This window comes from Gadus macrocephalus, chromosome 12, assembly GCF_031168955.1.
Source record: "Gadus macrocephalus chromosome 12, ASM3116895v1".
NCBI lineage: Eukaryota > Metazoa > Chordata > Actinopteri > Gadiformes > Gadidae > Gadus > Gadus macrocephalus.
In genome coordinates, this window is record NC_082393.1 from 27,259,563 (window position 1) to 27,272,321 (window position 12,759).

The 12,759-nt window shown below is 50.5% G+C and overlaps 1 protein-coding gene across 1 annotated transcript in view; it reads right to left on the bottom strand.

The window, feature by feature from the left end:
• Nucleotides 1–12,203, bottom strand: part of adamts10 (ADAM metallopeptidase with thrombospondin type 1 motif, 10) — a 15,817-nt gene extending 3,614 nt beyond the window's left edge. The window contains exons 1-6 of the mRNA XM_060066321.1: nucleotides 11,882–12,203; nucleotides 11,099–11,204; nucleotides 9,581–9,727; nucleotides 7,694–7,835; nucleotides 1,514–1,621; nucleotides 204–349 (exon numbers count right to left, since the gene is read on the bottom strand). Coding sequence (XP_059922304.1) covers nucleotides 204–349; nucleotides 1,514–1,621; nucleotides 7,694–7,835; nucleotides 9,581–9,727; nucleotides 11,099–11,184 — 629 coding nt within the window. The 5' untranslated portion in view covers nucleotides 11,185–11,204; nucleotides 11,882–12,203. The remainder of the gene's footprint in view (nucleotides 1–203; nucleotides 350–1,513; nucleotides 1,622–7,693; nucleotides 7,836–9,580; nucleotides 9,728–11,098; nucleotides 11,205–11,881) is intronic.
• Between the last annotated feature and the right edge of the window lie 556 nt (nucleotides 12,204–12,759).

Here is a 12,759-nt window from a genome sequence, read left to right on the forward strand (position 1 = left end):
AATACAAATCGTTTTTATTTCACTGCCCAATGGGGAGTTTGAGTTTTCCTAATAACTATCTATTCAGACGCTGGTCTCCGTCCGGAGCGGCTGGGAATGGGACCAACACACCGCAGCCTCCTTCTGAAACACGCAGACAAACGACAGGGACAACCTGAGCGCAGTGTGGGGGCGGAGTCAGGGGGTTAGGGGGAGGGGTTTACCTGGGGCTGTCACAGTGTCGGATCGAGGAGGACACGCCTCCCCCACAGGTCCGGCTGCACTCCTCCCACGGGGACCAAAGACCCCAGCCCCCGTCGACACCTTCAGGACGCGTTCCGTAGGCCACGCACATCCGCTTATAGCACCACTGGAACACACAGCCTCCGTTAGCACCACTGGAACACACAGCCTCCGTTAGCACCACTGGAGCACAGCCTCCGTTAGCACCACTGGAGCACAGCCTCCGTTAGCACCACTGGAACACACAGCCTCCGTTAGCACCACTGGAGCACAGCCTCCGTTAGCACCACTGGAGCACAGCCTCCGTTAGCACCACTGGAGCACAGCCTCCATTAGCACCACTGGAGCACAGCCTCCGTTAGCACCACTGGAGCACAGCCTCTGTTAGCACCACTGGAGCACAGCCTCCGTTAGCACCACTGGAGCACAGCCTCCATTAGCACCACTGGAGCACAGCCTCCGTTAGCACCACTGGAGCACAGCCTCCGTTAGCACCACTGGAGCACAGCCTCCGTTAGCACCACAGCCTCCGTTAGCACCACTGGAGCACAGCCTCCATTAGCACCACTGGAGCACAGCCTCCGTTAGCACCACTGGAGCACAGCCTCCGTTAGCACCACTGGAGCACAGCCTCCGTTAGCACCACTGGAGCACAGCCTCCGTTAGCACCACTGGAGCACAGCCTCCGTTAGCACCACTGGAGCACAGCCTCCGTTAGCACCACTGGAGCACAGCCTCCATTAGCACCACTGGAGCACAGCCTCCGTTAGCACCACTGGAGCACAGCCTCCGTTAGCACCACTGGAGCACAGCCTCCGTTAGCACCACAGCCTCCGTTAGCACCACTGGAGCACAGCCTCCATTAGCACCACTGGAGCACAGCCTCCGTTAGCACCACTGGAGCACAGCCTCCGTTAGCACCACTGGAGCACAGCCTCCGTTAGCACCACTGGAGCACAGCCTCCGTTAGCACCACTGGAGCACAGCCTCCGTTAGCACCACTGGAGCACAGCCTCCGTTAGCACCACTGGAGCACAGCCTCCATTAGCACCACTGGAGCACACAGCCGTCAACCACATACACATACATGCACTCTAGCTATGGGCATATCGATACATCCTGCCCGTACAAACACAACAACATCAACATATGGATTACTGATGGAAAATGATATAGGCACACGCAAGGGAAAAAAACACACAAATACTAACAAAAAGTAGAGACACAAACACACAAGCACGAAAGCCGTCCCATGCACACACAAGGCCACACGTGGCTGCAGCGCTGTTACCCCTTTCTCGATGGTGTTGGTCTGGCAGATGGTCCCCTCGGCCGCCGGGATGCTGCTGGTGATGCAGCGGCTGCTCTTGCTCATGCACCACAACTCGCTGCACACCTCCTGGAGGACGGAGGGAGGCAGAGAGCAGCGGAACAGTAAACACTAAGAACTAATCTCAACCGTTAATGCACAGCTCTCTCTCTCTCTCTCTCTCTCTCTCTCTCTCTCTCTCTCTCTCTCTCTCTCTCTCTCTCTCTCTCTCTCTCTCTCTCTCTCTCTCTCTCTCTCTCTCTCTCTCTCTCTCTCTCTCTCTCTCTCTCTCTTCCCCCCCCCCCCCCCCGCCCCTTGTAGCTGGGAGTGTTTGAGGGCCCTCTCAATGGCTCTCCCATACGGGTGTTCCGACCCGTCCTATCAATGGTAATGAGTCTGTAAAGCAGTGCCCAGCTCCAGATGCTTCCTTGGCCCCCTTGGAGTTGTCTGTCCAATATAGCAAAATAATATAGTGACAGAGAAGGTCTGTAGGGACTCCATCCCCACACAACATCATAGGTTCAGGAATCATTCAACTCCACGAGCTGGTCAGCTGGATGGAGGATGGAACCTTTAGTGGTGGTTAGCTGATAAACAAATGATCTATTCTGGGTGGTCTGACTGTTTAACGAGCAGCTGGATAAAGGTTATGGGTGCTGCGTCGTTATGGAGCATGCCGCTCCTCATTATCTAAGGGATGAAAGAGCCAATACATAGAGGGGGGGGCAAAGGCACCCTAACCTAACCCTAACCCTAACCAAACCATAACCCCATCTCTAACCCTAACCTAACCCTAACCCTAACCCTAACCTAACCCTAACCCTAACCAAACCATAACCCCATCTCTAACCCTAACCTAACCCTAACCCTAACCAAACCATAACCCCATCTCTAACCCTAACCTAACCCTAACCCTAACCAAACCATAACCCCATCTCTAACCCTAACCCTAACCCTAACCCTAACCAAACCATAACCCCATCTCTAACCCTAACCTAACCCATCTCTAACCCTAACCAAACCATAACCCCATCTCTAACCCTAACCTAACCCATCTCTAACCCTAACCTAACCCTAACCCTAACCAAACCATAACCCCATCTCTAACCCTAACCTAACCCATCTCTAACCCTGACCTAACCTAACCCTAACCAAACCATAACCCCATCTCTAACCCTGACCTAACCCATCTCTAACCCTGACCTAACCTAACCCTAACCCTAACCAAACCATAACCCCATCTCTAACCCTAACCTAACCCATCTCTAACCCTGACCTAACCTAACCCTAACCAAACCATAACCCCATCTCTAACCCTAACCTAACCCATCTCTAACCCTGACCTAACCTAACCCTAACCAAACCATAACCCCATCTCTAACCCTAACCTAACCCATCTCTAACCCTGACCTAACCTAACCCTAACCAAACCATAACCCCATCTCTAACCCTAACCTAACCCATCTCTAACCCTGACCTAACCTAACCCTAACCAAACCATAACCCCATCTCTAACCCTAACCTAACCCATCTCTAACCCTGACCTAACCTAACCCTAACCAAACCATAACCCCATCTCTAACCCTAACCTAACCCATCTCTAACCCTGACCTAACCTAACCCTAACCAAACCATAACCCCATCTCTAACCCTAACCTAACCCATCTCTAACCCTGACCTAACCTAACCCTAACCAAACCATAACCCCATCTCTAACCCTAACCTAACCCATCTCTAACCCTGACCTAACCTAACCCTAACCAAACCATAACCCCATCTCTAACCCTAACCTAACCCATCTCTAACCCTAACCTAACCCTAACCCTAACCAAACCATAACCCCATCTCTAACCCTAACCTAACCCATCTCTAACCCTAACCTAACCTAACCCTAACCAAACCATAACCCCATCTCTAACCCTAACCTAACCCATCTCTAACCCTGACCTAACCTAACCCTAACCAAACCATAACCCCATCTCTAACCCTAACCTAACCCATCTCTAACCCTGACCTAACCTAACCCTAACCAAACCATAACCCCATCTCTAACCCTAACCTAACCCATCTCTAACCCTGACCTAACCTAACCCTAACCAAACCATAACCCCATCTCTAACCCTAACCTAACCCATCTCTAACCCTGACCTAACCTAACCCTAACCAAACCATAACCCCATCTCTAACCCTAACCTAACCCATCTCTAACCCTGACCTAACCTAACCCTAACCAAACCATAACCCCATCTCTAACCCTAACCTAACCCATCTCTAACCCTGACCTAACCTCACCCAGTAACCCTCACCCTCACCCAGTAACCCTCACCCAGTAACCCTCACCCTCACCCTCACCCTCACCCAGTAACCCTCACCCTCACCCAGTAACCCTCACCCAGTAACCCTCACCCTCACCCAGTAACCCTCACCCTCACCCTCACCCAGTAACCCTCACCCTCACCCAGTAACCCTCACCCAGTAACCCTCACCCAGTAACCCTCACCCAGTAACCCTCACCCTCACCCTCACCCTCACCCAGTAACCCTCACCCTCACCCAGTAACCCTCACCCTCACCCAGTAACCCTCACCCTCACCCTCATCCAGTAACCCTCACCCTCACCCAGTAACCCTCACCCTCACCCAGTAACCCTCACCCTCACCCAGTAACCCTCACCCTCACCCTCACCCAGTAACCCTCACCCTCACCCTCACCCAGTAACCCTCACCCTCACCCTCACCCTCACCCAGTAACCCTCACCCTCACCCAGTAACCCTCACCCAGTAACCCTCACCCTCACCCAGTAACCCTCACCCTCACCCTCACCCAGTAACCCTCACCCTCACCCTGTAACCCTCACCCTCACCCTCACCCTCACCCAGTAACCCTCACCCTCACCCTCACCCTCACCCAGTAACCCTCACCCTCACAACCAAGAGCTCAACAACACACATGTTTCTAATCAGCACAGGAAGGGTCTGGTCAGTCCTTCTCTTGACTAATATATAATATCTATAATAATATATAATATCTATAATAACATATAATATCTATAATAATATATAATATCTATAATAACATATAATATCTATAATAATATATAATATCTATAATAACATATAATATCTATAATAATATATAATATCTATAATAACATATAATATCTATAATAACATATAATATCTATAATAATATATAATATCTATAATAATATATAATATCTATAATAATATATAATATCTATAATAACATATAATATCTATAATAATATATAATATCTATAATAATATATAATATCTATAATAATATATAATATCGATAATAATATATAATATCTATAATAATATATAATATCTATAATAACATATAATATCTATAATAATATATATAATATCTATAATAACATATAATATCTATAATAATATATAATATCTATAATAATATATATAATATCTATAATAACATATAATATCTATAATAATATATATAATATCTATAATAACATATAATATCTATAATAATATATAATATCTATAATAATATATAATATCTATAATAACATATAATATCTATAATAATATATAATATCTATAATAACATATAATATCTATAATAATATATAATATATATAATATCTATAATAATATATAATATCTATAATAACATATAATATCTATAATAATATATAATATCTATAATAATATATAATATCTATAATAACATATAATATCTATAATAATATATAATATCTATAATAATATATAATATATATAATATATCTATAATAATATATAATATCTATAATAACATATAATATCTATAATAATATATAATATCTATAATAATATATAATATCTATAATAATGTATAATATCCCAACAAGAAATGTTGGATGAGTTGCTGGGGGGGGACCACCAACTCATCCACTCATCTCTCTCCACCCAGACCCTGCAGCAGCCAGGCTACCAGTCCCACAGCGTCCTGGAGAACACTGGTCCCAGTCCACCGTTACATTCAACAGGCTACCAGTCCCACAGCGTCCTGGAGAACACTGGTCCCAGTCCACCGTTACATTCAACAGGCTACCAGTCCCACAGCGTCCTGGAGAACACTGGTCCCAGTCCACCGTTACATTCAACAGGCTACCAGTCCCACAGCGTCCTGGAGAACACTGGTCCCAGTCCACCGTTACATTCAACAGGCTACCAGTCCCACAGCGTCCTGGAGAACACTGGTCCCAGTCCACCGTTACATTCAACAGGCTACCAGTCCCACAGCGTCCTGGAGAACACTGGTCCCAGTCCACCGTTACATTCAACAGGCTACCAGTCCCACAGCGTCCTGGAGAACACTGGTCCCAGTCCACCGTTACATTCAACAGGCTACCAGTCCCACAGCGTCCTGGAGAACACTGGTCCCAGCGCACCGTTACATTCAACAGGCTACCAGTCCCACAGCGTCCTGGAGAACACTGGTCCCAGCGCACCGTTACATTCAACAGGCTACCAGTCCCACAGCGTCCTGGAGAACACTGGTCCCAGTCCACCGTTACATTCAACAGGCTACCAGTCCCACAGCGTCCTGGAGAACACTGGTCCCAGTCCACCGTTACATTCAACAGGCTACCAGTCCCACAGCGTCCTGGAGAACACTGGTCCCAGTCCACCGTTACATTCAACAGGCTACCAGTCCCACAGCGTCCTGGAGAACACTGGTCCCAGTCCACCGTTACATTCAACAGGCTACCAGTCCCACAGCGTCCTGGAGAACACTGGTCCCAGTCCACCGTTACATTCAACAGGCTACCAGTCCCACAGCGTCCTGGAGAACACTGGTCCCAGTCCACCGTTACATTCAACAGGCTACCAGTCCCACAGCGTCCTGGAGAACACTGGTCCCAGTCCACCGTTACATTCAACAGGCTACCAGTCCCACAGCGTCCTGGAGAACACTGGTCCCAGTCCACCGTTACATTCAACAGGCTACCAGTCCCACAGCGTCCTGGAGAACACTGGTCCCAGTCCACCGTTACATTCAACAGGCTACCAGTCCCACTGCGTCCTGGAGAACACTGGTCCCAGTCCACCGTTACATTCAACAGGCTACCAGTCCCACAGCGTCCTGGAGAACACTGGTCCCAGTCCACCGTTACATTCAACAGGCTACCAGTCCCACAGCGTCCTGGAGAACACTGGTCCCAGTCCACCGTTACATTCAACAGGCTACCAGTCCCACAGCGTCCTGGAGAACACTGGTCCCAGTCCACCGTTACATTCAACAGGCTACCAGTCCCACAGCGTCCTGGAGAACACTGGTCCCAGTCCACCGTTACATTCAACAGGCTACCAGTCCCACAGCGTCCTGGAGAACACTGGTCCCAGTCCACCGTTACAATCAACAGGCTACCAGTCCCACAGCGTCCTGGAGAACACTGGTCCCAGTCCACCGTTACATTCAACAGGCTGCTGATAACCTTCAGACCCCTACATTGTCTTAGTCAGCCTCTCAGCCTCAACCCCAACCCCACGGTGTCCCCCCACCCAACCCCAACCCCACGGTGTCCCCCCACACAACCCCAACCCCGCGGTGTCCCCCCACACAACCCCAACCCCACGGTGTCCCCCCACACAACCCCAACCCCAACCCCGCGGTGTCCCCCCACCCAACCCCAACCCCAACCCCACGGTGCCCCCCCACACAACCCCAACCCCAACCCCACGGTGTCCCCCCACACAACCCCAACCCCAACCCCACGGTGCCCCCCCACACAACCCCAACCCCAACCCCACGGTGTCCCCCCACACAACCCCAACCCCAACCCCACGGTGCCCCCCCACACAACCCCAACCCCAACCCCACGGTGCCCCCCCACACAACCCCAACCCCAACCCCACGGTGTCCCCCCACACAACCCCAACCCCACGGTGTCCACCCACACAACCCCAACCCCAACCCCACGGTGTCCACCCACACAACCCCAACCCCACGGTGTCCCCCCACACAACCCCAACCCCACGGTGTCCCCCACACAACCCCAACCCCACGGTGTCCCCCCACACAACCCCAACCCCAACCCCACGGTGTCCACCCACACAACCCCAACCCCGCGGTGTCCCCCCACTATGGGGGGGCTGATGGTACTCAGAGCGACTGCAGGTTTCCTGACCCCGTATTTACACTGCCGCGACTTGACGCCGTACTGGAAGCGGCACTGCTCGTCTGCATCGTAGGCCTGGCCCGGCGCCGTGGTGGGGTACACAAACTCCTGTTTGGGCGGCAGGTTGTTCAGACACAGGCCCATCCCGGAGCTGAGGGGGACACAGAGGACACTAGGGATGAGTCGGTCGCCACCGATTCGTTCACAACGAACCAATCCCGAACGTGAACGACAAGAACTGGTTCCCCAAAACAAGAAGAACTGGTTCTTTGATTCTTTTTTTTTTAAACATAAAACAAAAATATGGTCACGTAAATAAAATATGCAAACGAACAGAGCTTCGTCTCCCCGCGACTTATATTGATTGAGTCTACAACGTTCTCAAAGATTCAGCCAATGAGAGGTAGCAATGGTGTTTCCATGGCACCTGGGTAAACAAATGACAAGGTTGTACCGTCGAATTTGCGCGCTTTCTCTGTCTGACGTATCTTGGGTCATACCATTCGACGTGGGGCCACTCATATATCCCCCTACAAAATAGACTTGCCCTCCATCTGTTTATTGGATAAACGCATTTCCCAATCCCAGGAGTCTTTGCTCCATTCTACGTCAATTCAAGAACAAACAAAGAAATTAAACTGCAGTTCGTATTTTTTATTTATGACCATGAAAGTTCTGTAATGCCTGAATAATGAAGAATTAAATGTAAAGTCCAAAAAATAATTATAAATATAAAACCATGAATGACATATAGAGAGTAAGCAAGTGGTATAAATATTGTTGGGACGTTTGGTTATACTATATAGTGTATCTTGTCGATTTTCACGGGGGTAGAGCCTAGACATTGCTTAAATTATGCTCAGGGCCGTCAAATGACGTAATCTGACGTAACAAACTAATCAAAACGAACGAATCAAACAAACGAATCGTCATAGTGAACAGAACTGAAAGAACTAGTTCCCGGAAAAGAATCATTTTGCCCATCCCTAGAGGACACAGAGCAGCATGTTCACCACAGTAACACTGTCTGCACGACAGGTCAGCATGTTCACCACAGTAACACTGTCTGCCTGACAGGGCAGCATGTTCACCACAGTAACACTGTCTGCACGACAGGTCAGCATGTTCACCACAGTAACACTGTCTGCCTGACAGGGCAGCATGTTCACCCCAGTAACACTGTCTGCACGACAGGTCAGCATGTTCACCACAGTAACACTGTCTGCACGACAGGTCAGCATGTTCACCACAGTAACACTGTCTGCCTGACAGGGCAGCATGTTCACCACAGTAACACTGTCTGCACGACAGGGCAGCATGTTCACCACAGTAACACTGTCTGCCTGACAGGGCAGCATGTTCACCCCAGTAACACTGTCTGCCTGACAGGGCAGCATGTTCACCCCAGTAACACTGTCTGCACGACAGGTCAGCATGTTCACCACAGTAACACTGTCTGCACGACAGGTCAGCATGTTCACCACAGTAACACTGTCTGCACGACAGGGCAGCATGTTCACCCCAGTAACACTGTCTGCCTGACAGGGCAGCATGTTCACCCCAGTAACACTGTCTGCCTGACAGGTCAGCATGTTCACCACAGTAACACTGTCTGCCTGACAGAGCAGCATGTTCACCACAGTAACACTGTCTGCCTGACAGGGCAGCATGTTCACCACAGTAACACTGTCTGCCTGACAGGGCAGCATGTTCACCACAGTAACGTGTGGGTTACACAAACCGTTGTGTAACAGGTGGGTTACACAAACCGTTGTGTAACAGGTGGGTTACACAAACTGTTGTGTACACATGTGAGTAACACAAGAAAGGCAGATTTTGACAAAGCTCAGTTCACATTTCGAGGGCTCGTGCTGACACAGCGATTGGCCGACTCACTCCAGGAAGTTGGTGATGTAGTCGCGGCTGCAGGCGGACCAGACGAAGGGGTTGGTCTTCATGGTGATGTGGGCGGCCATCAGCTTGGCCGTCTCCTGGCTGCGGGAGCCGCAGGCGTTCCCGACGCCGTCGTGGTTCATCCCGAACCTGGAGCAAGGTAGGAGCAACGCCACATGGCGTCAGGATCGTACACAGGACACACAGTCGGTCAAACCCCCCGACAAGATGCCCCCCAGCAGGCGCTCTCACCATGGGACACAACGGTAGGAATGGGAGTCACACTGTCTCATTGTTTTAATTACTGTATAAATCTATGGTACGTATACGGTTACTAATTCCAAGGATGTGGTGTTAGGAAACGAGCAATAAAGCGTTTTTCTTATCAGGGTTGGTTTATGATCACAGTGTGTTGGGGATTAAGGCCGATACATCCAGTACTTGTTAACTAATGTCCAGAGACCACAGGAGCACAGAGGGGCGGCTGGTGGACGGGAGTCTGCTGCCTTCTGAGTGACGGCCTAGGGTTAGGGTCAGGGTCAGGGTCAGGGTCAGGGTTAGGGTCAGGGTCAGGGTCAGGGTCAGGGTTAGGGTCAGGGTTGGGTCAGGGTCAGGGTTGGGTCAGGGTCAGGGTTGGGTCAGGGTCAGGGTTAGGGTCAGGGTTGGGTCAGGGTTGGGTCAGGGTCAGGGTTGGGTCAGGGTCAGGGTCAGGGTTGGGTCAGGGTCAGGGTTGGGTCAGGGTCAGGGTTGGGTCAGGGTCAGGGTTGGGTCAGGGTCAGGGTTGGGTCAGGGTCAGGGTTGGGTCAGGGTCAGGGTTGGGTCAGGGTCAGGGTTGGGTCAGGGTCAGGGTCAGGGTTGGGTCAGGGTCAGGGTCAGGGTTGGGTCAGGGTCAGGGTTGGGTCAGGGTCAGGGTTAGGGTCAGGGTCAGGGTTGGGTCAGGGTCAGGGTCAGGGTTGGGTCAGGGTCAGGGTCAGGGTTGGGTCAGGGTCAGGGTTGGGTCAGGGTCAGGGTTAGGGTCAGGGTCAGGGTTGGGTCAGGGTCAGGGTTGGGTCAGGGTCAGGGTTAGGGTCAGGGTCAGGGTTGGGTCAGGGTTAGGGTCAGGGTCAGGGTCAGGGTTGGGTCAGGGTCAGGGTCAGGGTCAGGGTTGGGTCAGGGTCAGGGTCAGGGTTGGGTCAGGGTCAGGGTTGGGTCAGGGTCAGGGTTAGGGTCAGGGTCAGGGTTGGGTCAGGGTCAGGGTCAGGGTCAGGGTTGGGTCAGGGTCAGGGTTGGGTCAGGGTTAGGGTCAGGGTTAGGGTCAGGGTTGGGTCAGGGTCAGGGTCAGGGTTGGGTCAGGGTTAGGGTCAGGGTTGGGTCAGGGTCAGGGTTGGGTCAGGGTTGGGTCAGGGTCAGGGTTAGGGTCAGGGTTGGGTCAGGGTTGGGTCAGGGTCAGGGTTGGGTCAGGGTCAGGGTCAGGGTTGGGTCAGGGTCAGGGTCAGGTCAGGGTTAGGGTCAGGGTTAGGGTGTTCTGGGTGTGGGACTCACGTGTGTCCTATCTCATGGGCGATGGTGAAGGCTGTGGCCAGGCCGATGTCCTCATTGATGCTGCAGCTCCTCTCAGGCTCACACATCCCTCCCACTGCAGCCAGCCCTAACACACACACACACACACACACACACACACACACACACACACACACACACACACACACACACACACACACACACACACACACACACACACACACACACACACACACACACACACACACACACACCATCATATACAGGCATCGCTTTCATATGCGGGCAATATGGTGAAAGAGGTCAAACTGAAAACCTAAATAACAAATTCAAACTGTGAATTAGTGCCTTCCAGTGTCTTCTATTCGACATGGTGGGGGGAGAAAGAAAGCTACAAAAACACAACCCTTCTTTATCAGATCATGAAGGCCTCAAACAATCCGAGCCCATAGCCCGGCCCCCCCAGAGAAAACAGGGTGGAGTCATGGAAACAGGGGGGTGGCCTCCCCACCGCACCCCTCCCCTGGACCGTACCAACACAGGGACCCCTCCCCTGGACCGTACCAACACAGGGACCCCTCCCCTGGACCGTACCAACACAGGGACACTTCCCCTGGACCGTACCAACACAGGGTCCCCTCCTCTGGACCGTACCAACACAGGGACATTTCCCTCTGCATCATGTACTGCTGGGACTGTGTTTGTGTCCATGCTTACGTGTGTGTGTGTGTGTGTGTGTGTGTGTGTGTGTGTGTGTGTGTGTGTGTGTGTGTGTGTGTGTGTGTGTGTGTGTGTGTGTCTTACCTAGAGTTCCACAGGGCTTGTTCTTGTAGATGCAGATGTCGTATCTGCAGACAGGAAGAACATTTATTATTAATAGTATTATTTACAAAAGTAAATACAGAGGACCCCCCAGACAAACCCAGGTCCATACACATATATATATACCCACACACACACACACACACACACACACACACACACACACACACACACACACACACACACACACACACACACACACACACACATGGATTCTGCAGGTTAAGTCCAGCACACACAGTAAAAGAGGTGCGAATAAAAGTAATACCTCCAGCATACTAGAGACACATTAGAGACACTCTAGAGACACACACTAGAGATACACATTAGAGACACTCTAGAGACACACACTAGAGACACACACTAGAGACACACATTAGAGACACACTAGAGACACACACTAGAGACACATTAGAGACACACACTAGAGACAAACACTAGAGACACATATTAGAGACACACACTAGAGACACATTAGAGACACTCTAGAGACACACACTAGAGATACACATTAGAGACACACTAGAGACATACACTAGAGACACACACTAGAGACACACACTAGAGACACATTAGAGACACATTAGAGACACACACTAGAGACACACTAGAGACACACACTAGAGACACACACTAGAGACACATTAGAGACACACACTAGAGACACACTAGAGACACACACTAGAGACACACACTAGAGACACACACTAGAGACACATTAGAGACACACACTAGAGACACACACTAGAGACACACACTAGAGACACATTAGAGACACACACTAGAGACACACACTAGAGACACATTAGAGACACACTAGAGACACATTAGAGACACACTAGAGACACACTAGAGAAACA